The 21,675-nt window shown below is 35.4% G+C and overlaps 1 protein-coding gene across 6 annotated transcripts in view; it reads right to left on the reverse strand.

Moving 5' to 3' along the window:
- Positions 1-21,675, reverse strand: part of NELL2 (NEL-like 2 (chicken)) — a 422,942-nt gene that overhangs the window by 98,122 nt on the left and 303,145 nt on the right. For all 6 annotated transcript variants that reach the window (XM_011971997.1, XM_011971995.1, XM_011971994.1 and 3 more), the window contains 2 exons: positions 9,577-9,699; positions 5,700-5,795 (listed from right to left, as the gene is read on the reverse strand). In XM_011971997.1, coding sequence (XP_011827387.1) covers positions 5,700-5,795; positions 9,577-9,699 — 219 coding nt within the window. The remainder of the gene's footprint in view (positions 1-5,699; positions 5,796-9,576; positions 9,700-21,675) is intronic.

Here is a 21,675-nt window from a genome sequence, read left to right on the forward strand (position 1 = left end):
AAACATTTTAAACCACTAAAGTACAGTAAAATTATACTTAAAACTGGTTTATGAATGAATCAAGAAAACTAGAATCCTTTATTGTTCTTAACCTTTCTCTTATAACATCTCAGGGCATCTCCAGCTAACTCAAGGATGTCAAAGAGTCTCAAACAGTCCTGTCTATAAAAGTTTATTTACAAATCAACTTAAAATTTACAAAATCATCATATCAGGTGTCATTTATTGAGTGCTTACCAACATGGTGCTATGTGCCTTACTTCATTTAATCTCCAGAACAAACCCATGAGATAGATATTACTATCATCTTTATTTTCTACATGCACAAATCAAGGCATAGACAAAAATGAAATAACATGAAAAGGGTCACACGGCTGGTTGGTAATAGAACTAGTTCTCAGGCCAATGTTTCTCTGACTTCAATTTTTGTGTTCTTGACCACTATGTTAAATTCTTCAAGGAGAACGGGGTTTGGCATAACATTAAGCAATTAAAATCTTATTTAAAACAGATTAAGGATCGCCAACATAAAGAGAAGTTACGTCTTAAGTATCTAAGCCAACTCAAGCAGGGTACGGTCAAAAAGCCTTTGGTGAGAGTGCTTTTTGTTTGTTGTTTTATTTGTTCATTTTATAACAGAAAAAGAATCATTGGTATCTACACTCCTAATTCATACAAAGTTCATTAAAACACATTCATTTATCAAATGTAATTGAATCGCTTTTATCACTGGAGACAGTTTCAAGATAAGATGTGTCTAGTAAGCATGAGTGCAGATCCCTTAGGCAGATCAACAGAACCCTCCATGAGTATGTGCCCACTTTGCAAAAGCTACCCAATGAGCTACTTTGCAGATCTTCCCTTGAAAAATTAAGATTCAGAAAACTGAATTTAATAAGACAGTACAGAACTAGAAGTAAAGCTTCCTTTATTCCAAATTGTTTTTATTACAATAAAGCATGTTTAATGATTTGTGTACATGAAATTTGCATTTGTTCAGATAGAGCAGAATAAATTCAAAATAAAACTAAAAATTCTTATTGGTAAAGCAGATATATCTACAGTTTTTCTTTCTTTTTACATTTTTTTTTATCAGATTGTCTCAGATTTTCCTCTCAATTTCTCCTCTTTTCTCACATAAAGATATATATTTTGGTAATGTCTTTCCACTGTGAGTCATGTTGGTGAGAAAAGGTATGCCACGTCTGAACTGTTTTGAGAATTTTCTCTTGCTTCTGAATTTTTTCTAGTCTTCCTATGTAAAAATGATATAAATTTATACAAATTTCTGGAAAAATATGCCTTAAAAAACCAAACACTAATGAAATCAGCAGATACATTTTATGATGAAAAATGTGTAATTCAGCCATACCAGGAAATGTAATAGTTTGACTTTAATAATAAATGCTAACTTTGGATAAAACTAGCAAGATAACTTTTTTCTAACAAAAATAATTTCTATTATCTATACTATAACAGTAATAAAATAAACTTAAAAAAAATCAGCCAACCTCAATCCACTTGAAGTTACTTTTGAAGTAAGGCAACACTCATGTAGGCCTCATGCTTCATTTTTGTCATTTTAAAACAACACATATTAAAAAGCTACAAAAACACTTAGGGATGCAACTTAAATTTATATTCATTTAACAACTCACTAAAATAATTAAAATCTCATCTCATGTTTTGATATGTGGATAACAAATCCATTATTTTGTACACAGAAAAAAAAGCATTTATCGTCAAAATGTTAGATCTCTTCTTTGATACTATAGCAATTTTTTTTTCAACTTTGCCATTTGTTAACAGCTTTTTCCCAGTTATAAATATTTTAATTTGATTTAAGTCAGCAATTGGTTATAGCGGACTGTCAAATCTTTTAGAGTTATGCTTTAAATCATTACTGAAAAATTTGCTTTTAGTATAATAAGACAGCTTTGCATATTAATTAGATCATCAGACTCATGTTTGCTGAGGTTTAGCAATCGTGTAATAAATACAATATGGCAGTGATAAAGCTGTAAACCTTGGCACATAGCTTTAGCTTTCTAATACACTTTACTGAGTTACCCAAGAAATAATCACCCTGCTAAATCCAAGTTAAACACCTGATGGAATATTAGGATATTTAATTAAAAATGAAGTTATGCTGTACATGTGAGTGATTTTATACAGTGGCTAAAAAAGAAGTCCATGAAAAATTAATTTTGCTCAGTAAAAATCATACAAATTGCTCTTTTGTGAAGTTGGTAAATGAATGCAACCATTCCTACTAAGATACACATGATGCAGAAACAGAAATGAGGGGAGGGTGTTTCAGAAGAGACTTCAACTAAAGGAACAAGGGGTGGTAAGTGCAAGACACATTCAGATTGTCTTTCAAAAAGCAAGTAAATCCTATTATTTCATCCTCAGCGATTCCACTGTGATGGCTCAACAGATGGCCACTGGGGCTGCACAACAATTTCCTTTTTAAGCTATCAGGCCGCATCCAACTCCAGCAGGCCAAATTTAGGCCATTCCTATACTTGGAAATCTTGTCACTCTGGAAGCATCCTTTAACTTTGGAGAGAAAAATTGCCACAGTCTTCGCTATTAAAGACAACAGGGTTATTTGGCAGTCGAAGGTGGCATAACAAAAGACACAGACCTGATGAAGGATGAAGGTATGATGAATTCCTGGGACAAAGCATGGCATAAGAAAAAAGGAAAGCAGGAAGAAAGGAAGAAAGAGAAGGAGGGAAGAAGGCAGGACAGGAAAGAGAGAGAGAGGAAGACAGGAAGGGAAGCAAGGAAAGAGGAAGGAGTGAGAGAAGGCGGAAGGAAGGAAAAGAGAAACACTGGGCTAGAAATCAGAAGACCCACGTTCTAGAATGCAGATATGGATCAACAGTGAAACACCCATATAAGCTACTTCACTTCTCTGTGCCTTAATTACCATATCTGCCATATGATAGTACATAACTAGATAACTCTGAAAGCTTCAACTAACATTCAAAAAAGTCCAGCAAATATGGAAACAGCCACACCATCCTTTTCCTCATCATTTAATTGATCACTCATGTGTGCATTTATTTATTCACCAAATATTTATGGAACAACTACTAAGGTACTGTTTCGTGATGATACAAAAGCAAATAAGATACACCCTGTGCCCTCATGAGATTCACTGCCTGGGGGTGGGAATGAAGTGAGCTGGCAGAAGGACAAGAGGGTAAAGCTAGGTGGACATGCAGGGCCAAGTCCTAAAGGGCCTTATTTATTATGTTAAAAATGTGGCCTTTATCCTGAGGGCAATGGGGAACATGAAAGGTTTTCTTCAGTCTGGAGTGATATGATCAGATTTGTGCTCTGTTATTCCGTGGGTACTGGACTAGCCAGAGACAACCTGAACGTCCCCAACAACTGCAGCTCTGACCAGAATAGAAAGAAATGGACCCTGGTAAAGACATGGACTCAAAACGATTTGAATGGATGTGAAAGAGGGCGAAAGGGAAATTGCTCCCTGATGACTGGCTTAGAAGACCTGGTGGATAAGGCAGCTATTCGCTGAAATAAACTAGTAAGGAAGGAAGAAATGAAGATTCAGGTTTTGGTGGAGGACGGTAAGTGGGGAGACATGAATCATGGATGAGATAATGAGTTCAGATTGGGGTCTTTGGATTTAAAGTCCCCAAAGAAATATACTGGGATGCACTGGATAAAAGCCCGGATTTGGGAGCAGAATGACCTTTGTATCAGCTTTGAACTCTGATGCTAGGGGAAAAAAATTAAACACCCTGAACCCACTATTTCTGCATGCAAATACAGGTAATAACTGCCTTAGAAGAGAATGGTGAAGAGTAAGGTGATGCATAAAGGGTACAACACACAGGGAAGTTAGGTAACTTGCCTAAGGCAACATAACATATAAACAGTACAACTAAACTTTGAGTCCACATCTGTCCTCAAAGTCCTTGGCTGCTACAGACAGCTATTTAGAATCAGTCTGGGATTGTCTTCTTACAGACTGAAGGTTCAAGGATAATGAAATAGATATAGCTACATGTTCTCTTGGGTTATTTTTAACTCCAGTCTTAAATATTACATTGCCAATATTAATTTTATGCCATTCTAGATTTCTACAATCTTGTGAAATTTTTTCTTAGTGGAAGAATGCTGTGCAGGATTGTGCATGGCCACTATTCATCCCAGATTTTCTGGGACAGCTTTTATTTCAAAATTCCACACCATTATCCTCACACCTTTGAAATGTCCTGAAAAAGTAAGTATTTCTGTATCCAGCCTCTGTACCAGAAGCAGCACAAAAATATTGTATTCAGGAAGCCTTGTCACCAGAGGTGTTGATGTGCAGGAGGTCCACAGTGCACCTTGATGTATAGGGGCAAACTGGTGGAGAGCATGTCATAGAAATATGAGAAAACTATTGCAGTAGAGGTGCCTGATTTGATTTAGTATATCATATGGTAGCTACTAAAAACCTGTATTTCTAACAAGTTATCAATCTCTATAGGTGACTCTCATGCACAATAAATTTAGGGAGCTTCTGATTTGGGAAAGGATCCTCTTAAGAAAGAGTCCTACATATCAAAGATAGTCACTATACATTGTCCGTCACAGACTTTTGAAATCAATTAGTCACTGAAATTTGAAAAACAAGACTTAGCAGTACTTGTAGAAAGAGATGATCTAGTGATGCAAGCCCTTTTGTGAGCACCCTTCTGTGCACAGTAGCAGTTTCTATTCAGTAAAATGTTCACTTCCCAAATGGAGCAGAACATTTTCTGTCTCACATTCTGGTAAGTCAGTGTCTTCATTAAACCAGATGACTCTGCAAGTGGAATAGAGGCAGAGCATGTACTGTATCTATTGCATTGAGATTTATGAAAAGCAATATGAGATGACAACTGTCAATTGCCAGTGGCAGAAGCTTTCTTTTAGGAAGAATAACCTGACTCTCTGAGGTCATCGCTATTGGACCCCACTGAACCCAAAGCAACCAAAACCACTACGAGTATGATTTTAATTAGGACTTAATACTCAAAACATTATTTTAAATTCCCAAGGTGTGTTTTTCATTGGATAAAGTATTTTACTTTAGGGTTATAAGTTATATGTAGACTATATATTGTTTTTAAAATAATTTTTAAAGTTTTTAATATTCATATCCATCAGAAAGAATAAGTTCAGAATGGATCTGGATGAGAAATAATTGAGAAGTAGAAAACTTTAATTATTTTCCAGATAAGTAATTGTTTATGAATAATTAAGGGACCAGATAAAAATTTATTTAAAATCCCTAATTGTGGATGCAGGTGATAGTGTGTCCTAGGCACTGAGTTGGCCATAAGCTTGAAATCTAGGCTTTAATACAGTCATATAGATTCCAGCAAAAATGGATTACAAATGAGTAAAATGAATTATGAAGTCATAAAATCCTGGGTAATTCCACACATGTTTCTGAAAAGTTCAATATGCATCTAGTTATAATAGCTGCAAAACCTTTTTAGAGTGACTTTGGGGAATCGCCCAGCAAAATGCATCACTGAAACTTCCCACCTCCTCCTTCCTATCACTTCCTTATTAATAGCTCCATGCTTTGAGAGCCCACTTGAAACTTGAAACATTATTTTCCTCATGGATTACTTTATGCATTAGCATAAAAATTCATTTTCTAGAAGATGAAATGATATTCTTACCCGTTTCACAGCTGGGTCCAGTGAAGCCTTGTGGGCAGGCACACACATTAGCGGCAATACAGGCTCCTCCATTCCTACAGCCATCTTTGCAAAACGCTAAAATAATTCAGATACATGATTTTAGCATTTTAGAAGTAAGTAGTTTAATAAACTCCAAACCTAGCTTTTCATTATCCCCTTAGAGATATGAACATCAAATTATAAAAGCTATTTTAATTTTGTTTTCATGTAATATTTCCCATACATGTAAGAAACTTCAACACAACTTGTAAAACAGTACTCTTTCCAATGTTAGAGGAGTATTTCACCCTTAAAACAAAATACTCAAATTTATTTAAACAACAAACAGCAAATTTGCACAATAGGAAGTACATTAAAATTCAGAATTTCTTCTCATTGTAACAATCCACATTGAAAATAAACCTGAAAATGGCAGCTATCCTAGATGGAGCAAACCACCATCTAAAGAACGAGACCATGAAACAGCAAATGGTTGAATCCCATGGGGCTCTGACCATTTTGCACACTAGCCGAAGTGCCAACATAGTAGGAAATGCTCCATCCTTCAAAAATTCGTAAGCAGGTCCCGGTAATGAATTAGCCAATAGTAAGAAAAATTCATTAGAGTGGTCTTCAGGGAGACTCTTAAATTCCTCTGCTAAGGATAGGTCAGAATCAGGATCCAGGGCAAAGACGCTGTATAACCTGTTTCATTAGAGTGGTTTTGGGGATGAGGAAAGTTCTGTGAGTAGGAAGCCGAACCATTGCAAGGGAGCCAGGGTCTGTACCACTGCAAGGTTGATCTCTTGAAACGTGCTGTCTTCAAAGAAGTGCAGAAAAGAAGGAGAAGAGCAGCAAGACAAGTGAGCACAAGAGAAGAGAAAAACAAGATGGTTGGGACTGAGCCCCCTATAGAAGCTTTTATTTCCACTTTGGCTTATTCTTTGGCTCTATAAGGCTCAGCAGCTGCTTTCTCAGCCTGACAAAGTCTGTAATGAGTGAATTAGACCAGTTGTTCCAGGCATTAAGGCAAAAGTTTTTTCTACAGTTTTCTGGCATGTGCTTCTTCTAGTTAGGTAGAATATACTCTCTCAGAGTAATAAAATGTAGAAATCTGAAATTCTAGTGATGAGTTAAAGAAATGGACCCAAAGAGTCCATTTGGTTTCTTTGGTTTAAACCTCATAAATGATAAAGAATGTGTCTGCCAGACCACGTTCATGTGTTCATCAGAGTAATTTGCAAGGTTGCAGCATGTTGATACCGCACAGAACTCATGTTGATCAACTACATGTTGATACAGCACAGAACTCAATGATTCAGCTCCAACATTTAAACTACTTATCTCTCAGATTTTTCCCATTCCCAACATGGGAATTCCCAACAATTGGGAATTCCCAACATTCCCAAAGATATATACAGGAATCGAACAGTCTTTATTCGGGCAACCTGTAGTCCTAACTTCCAGAAGGAATTTATAGATCCTTGAAAGTTCTCCTTCTTTCAAATACAAGAATTGTCTGTCTGCATCTGTTCATAACTTTCAGAGTTCTTTATTCTATGAACTTTATTCTTCATACTAAATAGGAATTGGAATCAAGCAGAAATAGGAGAAAAGCTTTAGGGCTCCTAGATTAAACCTTAAGCCTAAGCAAACTCTCAGAACATTCAGGTGATTTGGACAAAGTCCTAAGGACTTAGTTATATTGTATCCACTCATGCATTGAAAATACATTTCAAGATCCACAGTGGATCCCTGAAACCTCAGACAGCACAGAAATCTATTTTTAGATTATATGTGTATATGTATACATCTACATATAATCTAAATACATATACATACATATGTATACATATATATGTATATACAAAGTGTGTATATATGTGTGTGTATATACACATATATGTATATACCCATATATATACACATATATGTATATGCACACACATATACACACATATGTGTATATATGTATATACATATATATAATGTAGTTTTCCTATACAGATATACTATGATAAAGTTTAAAGTATAAGTTATGCATAGTAAGAGATTAACAACAGTAATTTATAATGAAATAGGTCAATTATAACAATATGCCAACATCACTACTGTTGCACTTTGGGGCCATTAACAGTAAAATAAAAATTACTTGTTTTTGTTTTACCCATTTTGAGTTAGTTTTTGTACATGGTGTTTGTTTTTTGTTTTGTTTTGTTTTTGTTTATTTTTGGTGGAGATGTTGCCCAAGCTGGTCTCAAACTCTAGACTCAAGCAATCCACCTGCCTTGGCCCCCCAAAGTGCTGGGGTTACAGGTGTGAGCCACCAAGCCCAGCGAAAAGAAGGTTTACGTGAATACAAGCATTGTGATACGTCAGCAGTGTATTTGATAATCGAAAAGGCTACTAAGTGACTAATGGTGGCTAGTTGTAGACAGTATGGACACACTGGACAAAGGGATGATTCACATCCCAGGCGGGATGAGGCTGGACAGTGAGAGATCTCATGTTACTCAGAATGGTGCACAATTTTAAACTTAAGAGTTGTTTATTTCTAGAATTTTTGATTTAACATTTTCAGACTGCAGTTGACCATGGGTAACTAAAACCATCAAAAGCAAAACTGTAGATAAGAAGGAACTACTGTACTATACATTCTAAAAGTCTAGCTTTTCTCAGAACTTGTTTAGTCTTTCCAAGCAAATTTTTGTGGGATTTGGACCCCCAAATAAGTAGGCCTTCTTCAAAACGACCTACACTAATGATTTCCATGGAGTTTTGAAAATCAGGGTAACCCTCTGGCCCACCCATCTCTGGGTACAGTGTATTTTTGTTGACCAGGCCTTAAGACCCTTCCTCATAAGATACTGCATTAACTACTATTCCTTATTCTTTCCTACCTCACACAGACACGGTACCATAGCAAACTGATTTTAGTGAACTCTGAGATGAAGGACACAGTATATTTGAGAAATCAGCAGTTTTGAAGCTTAAAATGCCTAAATTGGATAAATCATATGACATTATAAGGGATGCAAACGTTATACTATGGGACTTTATAGAGTTTCCAAAAAGGTCTTCTATTTCCCTTAGGAGGTAGGAGGGAAAGAGGACAGTGGGGGAAAAGGTGAGTTAAGGATTGTGGTGAACTACAGTTGTATTGTCCACTGATGGAAACAGAAATCTGATTTCAACGGGACATTTAAAAGAATGATCAATCGGCATTAGCAAACAAGCTAAAATAGGAAACTATAACATGTAGAGAATCAATATTCATGGTTAATTAATCTTCCACAGTAGCGTCTGACAGCTCACAAGAGAGGGGAAAAAAAAAAAAAAGCTGTCCTACTGACTCAAAATGGAGGTGATTCACATGGTAGCATAACAAATAGGTTGACAACGCTGTCAGAAAAATAGCTATGATGATATATGCATGTTTCGTCTCAAAAAGAAACATCTGAAGCTGGGAGAGTGCTAAACTGAATGAAAAGGAAGGTTCAACGAAATTAAAGATCAAAAGGTGTAGAAAGAACAGACTGAGCAAACTGGAAGAAGAGGGATTAGACAATAGAATGTTGAAATTTAAGATTTCCAAGATGGAGCAGTTCTCCACAAAAACGCCCAGGATGAAAACCACTGTGGCTAAGGTCAAGGAACATTAGGTCAAAGGAGCTGAATGGTTTGGTCACTTAAAACACTGAAGTAACCCGGGAGGATGTCAAGACCTGAGGGAAAGACTATGAGCCACACACCAAAGCTTTTGATGTCTCTAGGAAGTACCTGGAATGTACATAACAGTAATAATAACGTGTAGAGGAAGGTAGAGATGGATTGCATTGCACATAATGGAAGAGGCATTGGCATTTAAACCTTTTACCTTTGCATGTTGTTCCATTCCCTGTATAGCCCGGCTTGCAAACACAGTTGTGTCCTCCAACAGTGTTGAAGCATAAAGCATTTTCATCACAGTTGTGCTGATTTGTGATACACTCATCATGTTCTGAAATGAGGAATACAATTTTATTACTCATAGTTATATTTCCAAAGACAGTATATTTTAAACTACACCTTCAATTTTGGTTATTGCATGGTAAATTCTTTCAACCACAGACATAACAAGTTATAAATTACAGAAGAGCTCAGATTTTGAAGTATTATATACTCTGCTTGATGTACATATAAGTTCACACATTTACAAACATTGAATGCAAAATAATTTGGACAAAAGGCCTACCAACGATTGCAAGAAATAGAGAGGGGAGGCAAAGATGAGGATTATTTCTAGAAGTAGACTCCAAAGTCAGCTGTATACAGTTAATATTTGGGGAGTTACTCTCATGAAATAAATCTGTCACCTAACTCATCCCTGTAGCATGTGAACGATGACAGGGAGGATGTGAAATTGTATTGCTTTGTGAGTCATGACCTGTAGGATAATAAAACTGAAGTTCTAGGAGTTAGGTGCCTGCCATTAACACCTGCAGCCACATTTCGAAGCCTAAAGATACTTATGCAAACTGTCTGGGGAATCTTTGATTTCTTTAGTAAGTTCCCTCACTCTGCAAAGAAAGCATCACAAATCTATTAAAAGACAAACTTGCTTTTGTAATATGTGCAAATACAAACTTTAGAATATGTAATCAATATAGTATCTGCTCTAACATTCTAGCTCAGCATTCAGCAAAGATATAAATGTAAGGAATAAATACAGTGAACATGAGAAAGCAAACAAATCTAACATCAAAATAAAGATGAGGAGGAAATGAAATATGTAAGAAAATGCACACAAATTAGTTCAACCACCTAAAATCCCTACAGTGGCACTACCTAGTACTCAGTCTTTCACATGAATATCATTTAGGCCTAAAACAAAATACATATTTTAATAAATTACATTGATTGAGCCATTAATTTCACATGATATAAATCATGAAAACAATGAAAGATTTGATTTTACTTTAGAACTCTGTATTCCAGACATTATAATGGTAACATATCTGTAACTTGTCTTTGGCATAATAGATCTGTAACTTGTAATACATCTGTAAATTGTCTTTGGCATATATAGTTAAGATCAGACCAAAATCACTTACTTCAACTACTAAAATAAAATGCCCTTCGTTTTCTTTTCTAAAAATAAAAATTAACATTTTGCTCTGGCATTTTGTCTCATTCTACATAAGCACAAAGTTATGATAGCTTTAATTATAACCCTGTAATTACATTCATAGAGATTATTCCCAATAATCCTTTAGAGGAAAAAGAGATTTTAATCACCAAGGTTCCAGAACTGCACAAATGGATATATTATTTTCCAAATTCCTGACTGAATAACCAAAAATTTTACAAAATTCCACCCTTATTGTCTTGTATCACAGAACATTTCATAATTTTTATAAATTCATGCTAACTACTGGTAGCTTAGAAAAGAGCTGGGTTACACATAGGTCTCCTAATTGAGGCTACCCTTGGACCATCATAAAATTTCAGAAGGGCTAGAATGGGCAGCCTACCTACCTTTGGGTTCTGCTGCCTGAAGCAAAACAAATCTACACTTTGAATGAAGTTTGCACCTGCTGCCAATTTTCTTCCCAGTGCAATTCAAAGTGCCACAGTTAATCTATAAATCTCTATATGGACAGCCGTAGGCCCTTAAAAGACAGCTGCTGATTGATTTGATGCTATTTTAATCCCTGTCTTGGTTGTCTTTTTAATTAGACCATACTCACTAGGTAGAGAAAGGACCTAACAAGATTCAGTTTAGCACCTAGCATGATAATGTTCAATAAACACTAAATAATTACACAATCTGGGACCTGGTTTCCTCTGTTGTCATTTACTCTCATGGGTACTGAAATGAGAAAGTGGGCTCCTAGGCAATTCAAAGGCAAATACAGTTCTGAAGTCTTTAAATGCCTCCATGCCTTTACATATACGTATATTGTTCCCTGTGACTGAAGTGTCCTTCCCCACAGATTCTCCTGGAAGACACTTACCATTTTTAAACATTACAATAAAATGTCACATGCTGTTCGAAGACACCTTAGTCTCCCCCTCCTACAGAGTTAGGGGCTGCTATCTATTTTCCCTAACACAATATACAAGGTTCTGTTATCCTCTTTTATTAGAATTTTATGTCAATTTCTCTTTAGTTCTTCATTCTTAAGTTCCACTCTGGGACTGTGAATTTTTAGACCAGAATTTTGTATTTTTCTTTGTATCTCATTTAAACATTCAAAGAATGTTTCTTAAATAAATGATTCAAAGAATAGATGGGGCGAGATAGGAACTACTACTTCCTTTGCCATAATTCAAGACAATCCCAGTTTGTTCAATTGTGGACTACATGCCAAACACAGAGCTCTTAAAAATCCGAGCTGTTTTTTCACATCGATTTTACTACAGTGCAGTTTTATTTGATTTTGGATATTTCAAATATTAGTTAAGATATTAGAACATCTTTTGAAAACAGAAAATATTAATTCCTTTACACTATCACTTTAAATCTTTTCACACTACTTAAAATAAAGTTGGTTATAGCTACAATATATGAACTAATGTAAACTGTGGGCTTAGGAAAACTCTTTTAAATGACTGTAGTCTCAAAGAAGATTTGATAATCCTTCACAAAAACAGAATATAAATGAAGCAACAAGCAAATATTCTGTAAAGTCATCTCAATAGATAGTTAATTATTGGTGCTCCATTTCCAGTTTTGGTCAAATGTCAATTTCTCATCCTTTCTCTGACTCACACTTCCCTGAGGACTCCACCATCAAATCACTAGTTCACCTCTCCATTTCTAATACTTCCTCCAACACTTCCAATACATAGTAAGTAAAATTCAACAGAATAAGGAGGGAAATTCTAAGGTAAATTTTAAATCAGTATTATGTTCCAGTGTTTAAGAAGAGCATGTCAGGATGTAATCATGAATAAATTTCAAGGTTTATGTCCCATATATTGAAAGGCAGACATTCAGATCTGATGTTTGGAATATCCATCCAATCTATAAGACTCAATGCCATCTTCATATCCTCAGTAAAAATTTCATCGTTTACATGATACGATAATCCAACTAACAGCTGGAAGTGAAATCAAATGTATCGCTTTCTAGCTCCTCTTCATCAAAAATATCAGCATATGGTTATTTCAATCAGAATTTAATTATTCATTGTGTCTATGAATTTGAAATTTAAATGAAATGAAAAAAAAAATACATCTAAGGAAAACACCATCACTCAACAATACTAAAAGGAAGTAATTTGGTTGTCAATCACTATGAAACATTATATATAGAATTTATAATTGTATAGTGATAGCTAGAAAAGATTTTTTCCTGTGTATCATAATTTGTTTGTTCTGCCTCTCTACACACAATGTAAACCTGATTTCATACTAGTGATGAGGCACAATATAGTAAAGTTCTTCCATGGGAAAAAAAAGTAATAATATACGCACTTGGATGCATCTAAATGCAGATGTTATGTATAACAATAATACTTGGCTTTCACTGATTAACCCCTAAGTCAACCTGGGTATGCTAATGTATCTAAAATAATTTTAAGATTCCTATCCAACAGTGTCATCAGTCATAATAACATGAACTTAAGATGAGGTTTAAATTTGGTATTCATATTGAGCTGTTTGCAGTATGAATGTGCTACCTAGAAACAAACCAGTTGCTCTAAAATTCACATAGCTTTCCTCAGTGTGATTTCAAAATAGATGTACAATAGAATACAATCCATGTTCTATTCAAAAATTTCAGTATAATATAAAATGCAAATACTGCAGAAAATAAGAGTGAAAAGTCATCTTTTACATGTATCTACATTTAAATTAAATTTAGTACATTTTTCTTCAATATCTATTTAGTATTGGAATATTTGGGGGTTAAAAATGATTATAAAGTTAACAGCCTTCAAAAAGCTTACAGTTTAGTTGAAGATATAAGAAAAAAACACAAAGCTTTAGTAAATGGTTTCATTATGAGAAGCTGCTAAAGTAGAGAAGTAAACACTGCTTACAGAGGGTTGCAAGAGATCCAGGGAGGATCTGGTTGGGTCAGGCAGGAATCCAAAAATGACTTCTTGGAGAACGAAGAATTTGACACGGATTTATTTTTTTTTACATGTGTTAGTGAGGGCAGATGCAGATTCCCAATTAAAAACACCACGCATATACTTTGTCTCTTTTGTTTTTGGAATATCGAGGCCCTTATAAATTTGAATCACACTGAATAATTTATAATAATCATAGCTACAATCCACGGCTTACTACACACCACATACTTTGTTACATATACTATCTCATTTAATCCTTATTTAATCATTTATGACCAAAAACATCATTACAGAAAATTAAAACTTGACTTGGAAAAGCTAAATGGCTTGCCCAAGAACACACAGCTAGTAAGTAGCAGAGTTGTGAATTACATCTGACTCCAAAATTCAGGCTATTGATTGCTATGTAATTGATTGGCCAACGTATTTAATACTTGTGTTTTTCCGAATTTATTCCTTTTTTATTCTAGTGTTCTTCTTTATAATTATCCAGAAGTTTTTATGTTTACACAGTTTAATGTCTTTTTGTTGTATGTGAAGTCTTCCGCTGCTTTACAATTAGGACGGTATCATCTCTTTACTATATTTTATACTTCTTTAAAAAAACCGTCTAAAAGGAATCTTAGAATTATAGCACTTCTTAAGACAAAGGACAGCCATCACTTTCTGTTCATACTAAAACCCACGTTTTCACAAGGTAGAAAGAAATTTTTAAAAGAAAAGGATAACAACATGTTCAAGTTCAAATCCCCGCCAAACAAAGTAACCAGCTAACAGAACTTAGACTCTAGCACCAATTGTCTGCACTTAAAAATCTCTTGAAGCTTAACATTAAATTAGTTTGGTAAATAGACACCTCCAATGTCTGAGAGTCTCCTCCTAGAAACACTGTGCATTGTGCTGGATAATTCTGCTTCATTCTACCAGCAATATCCTACATCCTCTAGCTGACACCTTTTTACACTAGATTCTGCTCTTTTGGTAACAGAATGTAAATGTCCTTGACCATCTAATGAATCATAACACAATGTTTTCATATATCAGGCTGTTAAATATCTGTGAAAGGGAAGGAAAGAAGAAGGAAGAAGGAAGGAAGGAGTACCACTTTTTTCTTATAGACCTAAAACCAGAAATTGTGGAGTTGTCATATAGAACATTAATTAAACTCAGCTTGTACTCATTTTGGAAGGATCTGCAGTACAATAATTATCTTGTGAAAGTACTGAGGTGCTGTGGACAAGTTCAGAGAGTTGTTTAGTATACTAGGAGAGGGACAGTGTATTTTATCAGGGGATGCAGATGTTGCCATTCTTTTTGGAATAAAGCAAGAAGTCTCAGTATTGCAGATCCATGGGCTGTGTGATTTGGATGCTCTTCACAAACCAGTGCAGGTCACTACATATTTGCTTTGGTGGGGACACTTACAAGTGACGCTTATGGATGGACTTCGGTAAAACCCATTGATATCTTAAGCAATCTAGTCTATAGAAAAATTAGAGGAGAATGACTAAGTAGTCATATATTTTTTAGATAAACCATCCCTCTAAACCTGTAGTTTGATACTGTTGTTATAAGCTGCTCAAGAGTAATCCACACCTCTTCTATGGGCTTCTCTGCTCCAAGACTTATTTAGCATTAATTCTAAGGGAGCTTTTTCTCAGGTTTCTAGTAATCGGATGATAGTTGTGACTAGAGGTTAGTTGTCACTATGTTTAGGGCCATAACCTGCTACAATCTAAGAAAGAATTTACTTATATGAAATTTATATTCCAGAAAACACTTGGGTTAGAGAAAGTGAAGCAGCTTTCTTTGTGAAACATACACCGATATGTTACTATAGCTGCTGTTTTTCCAACATTTTAAAATTTGAACAGAAGAGTAGAAGATGCAAGATAGGCAATGTATTTCCTGTGGCTGGAGAAATACATCAGAGAAGAAAGTTTCTCTGAGGGTAGTGGGCTGACTATGAAGGTATATGATGTGTAGCAGGACCACAACTAAATTTGAAAGATAAAGTAGAAAAAATGAGAAAATTATGTACTATTGTAATGAACAATAACAGGGAGGCAATGTATATAGTACGTATTTTAATTTCCAGACAGGCTTAGTTTTAGATGCCATTTTATCCTAGCTCTATGGACATGAGAAAGTTAGCTAAGCTTTCTAAGTTTAAAATGAGGAAATTAGGAACTGTATGAAAGAGCAGTTGTGAAGAATAAATTTAAAGGATGAAAGTTAAATTGCTGGCAATAATAAGGACGCTCAAGAAAAATTAGTTGCCTATTATCTACTTCAGTGGGAAAATTTCTTTTGCTTTTACTAGATAGATGTCTTCTCTTTTCCATTTCATTTTAATTCTGTGGAGAGAGCCTAAATGTCCCACAGTGTTTGTTCTCCTCACAATCTTTTCTGAAATCAAATCTATTTTGGACATTTTTCTTGTTTCCGAAATGCCACTACTTTCAACGATTACATCAAGGGAAAATTGCCTGCTGACATATTGAGCAACAGCTATTCACTCTGTTTCTTGTGATTACCTTATTTACTCACTTTATATTATAGAAAAATTTTACTTACTACCATGTCATTTTAACAGAAATCTATTTTTAATGCTACTAAAGTGACTGCCAGAAGTCATATTGTAAACTTATTTGATGCCCATATCAGTAGCTAATTCCCTAAAAGTCATTTTTAACACCCAGGCATTTTTAATTCACTATTTAAGTTTCTTGTTCACTGACCACACCAATTCAATTCAAGTCAATACTGACTTCTTGTTATTCTTCAGTTTGCTTGGCAACTAGGAATTTGTTCCGATTTTCTTCTCCTGACATGTTTGGTTAATTTTCTTCTAGTCTTTTCACTGGTGTGCTCAGTCTCCCTTCCTAATCCTTATTTGACCAAGAATCTTAACAACCAAAGCACACTCAAATTTCCTCCTTCTCCTTATAGTAATTTCATAAGCTAATCCAACTATTGATTTTATTGCAAAAACATGTTTTATAATATTTTGTGTTTCATCAAATAAGCTTTGTCTGAACACACTATAGGGCAATAAAAATCTTGTAACCAGATAGATTTGTTTTCTCAACACATGATTTTAAGGTTTCTGCTATATCATTCTAGTGCTCTGAAGAGTGCAAAGATGGATAATCTGAGATCTGCGACCCCAAGGAACTTCTTAAATACTCAAGGACTGGTGATACAAATAGATAACTAACTATGATATATAAGAGTTGTTTAGTGCCATAACAGAGAAAATAATAATAGTAACAATAATGACAGCAGCTAAATTCTTAAGTGCTTACTACAGACTGCAAAACACTGTGCTAAGCGTTTTATACGCAGTATCCCCTTTAGTCTTCATAAAAGGCCTGTTCAGGTGGGCATTATTTTTATTTTATAAATGAGAATACAGAGCTTGCTTGGCACAATTAGGTGCTTTGTCCAAAGTCACATAGCTAGAAAGTAACAAGGCCAGACTTCAGTGCTTTAAAATATACAACCTGTAAACAAAAATCTCATGAAGCTTAAGGAGCTCAAAGAGATGAGGACTGACTGAAGGTTCTGGGAAAGCATCACATGGGAAACAGGCCAAAGAGGTGGCTCTTGAAAGACAGAAAGGGGTTTTAACAGAAAAGGGTAAAGATGGGAAAGAACACAGCATCTGGAGAAAACACAGGTGCACAAGATAAAAGCATGGGGTATAACAGGGCCCTCAAGTACTTGAGCTGGCAGATGGTGATGACTAAAAGAGAACAGTAAGGAATAAGTATTGGTAGCGTCCAGACTACAACAGAATTTTATTTGGTAGGCAATAAATAGCTGCTTCCAGCTGTAGAAGAAAATGTGGCATGAAAAATTAGAGTTGATTTTTAGGAAAACTAATCTAACAGTAATGTGTAGATGAAGACAGATGAACTTTCCCTGACAAAATGGGCTTCTCATGTTAGAAAGTTAGCATTCCTCTCTCTTTTCATCCCTCTTTCTTCCTTTTATTCTTCTCCATTTGAATTAGATTATTATTGAGAGTTGAGACAGAAGTCTGTGCAACACTGAGAGAGGGAAGAGGAGAAGAATGAGAAGGCGGAGGAGGATAAGGAGGAAGGGGAGAAGGAGGAGGAGGAGGAGGAGGAGGAGGAAGGGTGTTGACAACAAAGAAAAACAGAAAGAAACTGAGTGCTTATTGCCTGCCAAGCACTGTGCTAAGCAACGTATATATTCAGCATAAGGAAATACTAAGGACACAGGAGGAATTACTGGGAAGTTTACAACAAAATCACAAGATTTGAATCCCTTTAAGGCAGAAACCATGTCTTATTCATTTTATGCATCCGAGCCCCTATGATTTTGTGAATTAAACTGTCTTGAATAGAGGGTCTAAAGTATAATGGAGAAAATGATGGAGGAAGAGGGGTAGAGTTATACTCCAATTTTGGGCTCCAAAGTGAATCAATATTTGAGTCAAGAGGAAGAAACACTTTAGATAACTTAGGTTCTTAACCTGGGCAAGTGGAAAGGTGGTGATAAGATTAATCGATTTAAGACAGCCTCTTACCTGTAGGTATTTTGTTATTCTTGTTTGCCTGGGTTTTGTTTGTTTTTTTATGGCAAAGAAGAAAATAGAAATAAAAAGTCAAAATATAAAGGCAAGGACCATCTTAGGAAACAAAATTTACTCTATTGATGGTGATCATAAACCAAATAAACATTCTTCACCCCAAATCTGTTTAACGACCACAAGATGGTAAACCCTTGGGTCTAATTCATCAATCACCCCTAACATCCAAAACAAAATGACTGGCACAAAATTGGTCTCCAATGAATATCTGTTAAGGAATGCATCATTGATTCTATAGTGTGTCTCAATCTAACATGCAAAACACCTGACAATGCTGAATATTCAAGGTATTCCAGAATGGCAATCCTGCAGTATCTCGTATTGTCTCTTCAAGTGCTTGCCCCATTTCCATCCTCAGCATATTACTCCACGAACAACCTCACAGATAAACATTCAGGTCATCAGGACAGAATGTCCTCAGATTTCCCATCCACAGACAAATATACAGCTAAATCTATCCTTAAGTCTTTCTTCCTCCCAAACCAGGAATCCAGGAGTCACTATAGACTCCTCCCTCCCTTCTTCTCACTCCCCACATTCATCTGGGGGCCAGGTCACCTGGATTCTTCTTTCTTGAAAGTTCTCATTTCTGTCCTCCCATCTCTATCCCCATTGCTCTGCAGGTGCCCAAAACTGGGCACTAAATCGCTCTTGTTTGGATTAGTGCAATATCCTCATGATGACAACACTGTCTCCAGTTTGGTGCATTTTCAGACCATTATCAGAATAACTTTTTATAAAATCTAATCTCCTTTCCTTCTGCCCCCACCAATCCTCCCCATTCTCTCTTCCTCTCTCTTGATTTTGCTATTGGTGGCACATCATTGTTTTTACTGGCCAGCAAGGCACTAAATCCTCATTAAAGCTTTCATCATGGCCCACTGCTTTCACCAAATTGTACACTGATGTACCCACTGCAACATCTAGTAGTAATATCACTTGTTGAGACTCTACTTAAGGCCATGTCTTTCACATGTGCTTCTTTGCTGCCACAGGTGCTATTCTCTGCCCAGAAAGCCCCTTCCCACTTTCTTTGCTTAACTGTTCTACTCACCTCCCACTCAGATCACACAAAACTCCTTCAGAAAATTTTCTTTGAGACTCTCAGTCTTATTTAGATGAGCTCTGTAGAGCCTTGTGTTTCATTTCGTTATAACATTGGAAAGGCAGAATGTGAAGTGGTTTGGTGAAAGGACTTTGGAGTCAGGCTGTCTCAGCTCAAATCCTGGCTCTTGCTTTTACTAACTGTGAGGTCTTGGGCAAGTTATTTAATCTCTTCAAACCACAAAATGAATCTAAAAACAGTACAGAAGTAAAATTCCCTGCAGGATCTGGGGCCATACTCAAGTATTTCGGCAGTAAAAATATGATCATTCAAACCAAATAGGATCAATAAAGAAGTAAAATAGCCTCACATCTGAACAAATTTTGCTGCCAAATGAATTTTAAAAAATAAACATTTGAAGTACCTACATCCTTCACGTGGATTTACTCATTGTTATCGTGCTCGAACATTTTTTTAAAGCGCATCCATACAGTACCACTTCGAAATAAAAATTAATAAGAAAAAACAAAGAAAATAAAATAAATAAACACTTGATTGTCACAGCTGTCTGGACTTTTTGGAGTTTAGATTTGTAGATAAGGGACTGTGGATATGTATGCCTTTCATAGAGTTGTGAGGCTCAAATGTGGTAATGTCTGGAAAGCACTGAGAATAATCCTGGTTCTCACAGCGCTTCATGAGTTAGTATTAGACTAGCTGTCCTCATGCTGTCAGGGATTGTTAATTCTATTACCTGTCCCTCCATAATCAGTATACTTCTTGAGAAAGAAAATGTTAGTATAGATCTTTGAATCCTCACATCTTGCCATAACACCTGCCACTTTTTAGGCACTTGATACATATGGATGAATCAATGATGGGTAGGCTCCAATAGATAAAAAAATCAACATTTTTCAATTTCTCAGAGTATTTTACATCTAGAGTTCATTGTACTCACTCAGAATCCCTGTAGCACGCATGAGATTTAATATTTAGAAAAGTATCAACACACTGCTTAAGAGATCATGATGCTTAACTTCACCAATGCAAAAGTTCAAGCTTGTTGCTTGTGTGTTTTCATGTCGGTGCTGCCCCTAAATTTGGCAAGAGGCATGATTTTCCATCTACTGACGTTTATTTCATAAAAAGAAAGGCTTTCACTAAGCTAATGAAAATCTCTGCTGGAGAAAAATATCACCTTCACCTATCTAACCCCATACGATCTATTCGTTTTTTGAAAACTTTAAGCCCTGCTCTCCTTTAATATCTACAAATAAATAAGATGAGAGAGTATACTCAACAAAGTACACCAGGAAAAAGTACCTCAAAACAAAATGAAATATAAAAGGTAACTTCTGAAATACACAATTTCCTAAGAAAAACAACCATAGCATTCCAACAGAGACAGTCTTTCCAATGAATTTTAAGATATTAGATTTCCACAGTTGGATCAGATACTATTTTCCGACCTTTCACCTTCTAACTTACAGAAAAGAGAATGATTCCTCAGATTTTAAAGTGATGAGACTATGGGGCAAAAGAAACCTATCAGTGTTTTCATTCAGGGGCTTAATTTTAAAATGAGCTTCACTACAAAATTTATCTTTCTTGGAGTATGTTATTTTAATATCTCCTGCAGCAAAATACAAGATAAAAGATAATTTCCTATTCCAAAGGATTACTGCATACATTGTTCTTGATAAAACAGGAAGAAGCATATAAAAGTATCTTTTGTGCACTTTTATTTCATGCTTCTGTGTTTACTGTGTTTCAGACTATTTAGTTATTTCTAACATTTTAGAGCTAATATCTTTAAAGATCCTTTAATATTTTGATTTGCAGTGGTGTGTTTATTGATGTTATAAATATGTGTTAAGGTCTCCTGTGCTTAAATTAGAGTTGTGGTCATTACAAGATGAGTAAGGCAGAATTCTCACCCTCAAGATAGCTATAGATGTTGTTCCCTCATAAAATAATAGATACAACTGCATTTCTTTATGTGTGCATATATGTGGGTATGTGTGTGAATATATAGTATATATGTGTGTGTATGTATATAATTTATATACACTAGACATAGCTAGATAGCTAGCTAGCTAGATAGATAGATAGACAGATAGATAGATATTAAGTAGCAAGTAATGGCTAATTTATACCTGTGTTTTGTTCTGCTCGAGTGGCAGGAATCAATTTAGAAATATAGTTAAATCTTTTTTTTTTTTTTTTGTTACTCCAAAAGTCATC

This window comes from Mandrillus leucophaeus, unplaced genomic scaffold (assembly GCF_000951045.1).
Source record: "Mandrillus leucophaeus isolate KB7577 unplaced genomic scaffold, Mleu.le_1.0 Scaffold1257, whole genome shotgun sequence".
NCBI classification, from domain to species: Eukaryota; Metazoa; Chordata; class Mammalia; order Primates; family Cercopithecidae; genus Mandrillus; species Mandrillus leucophaeus.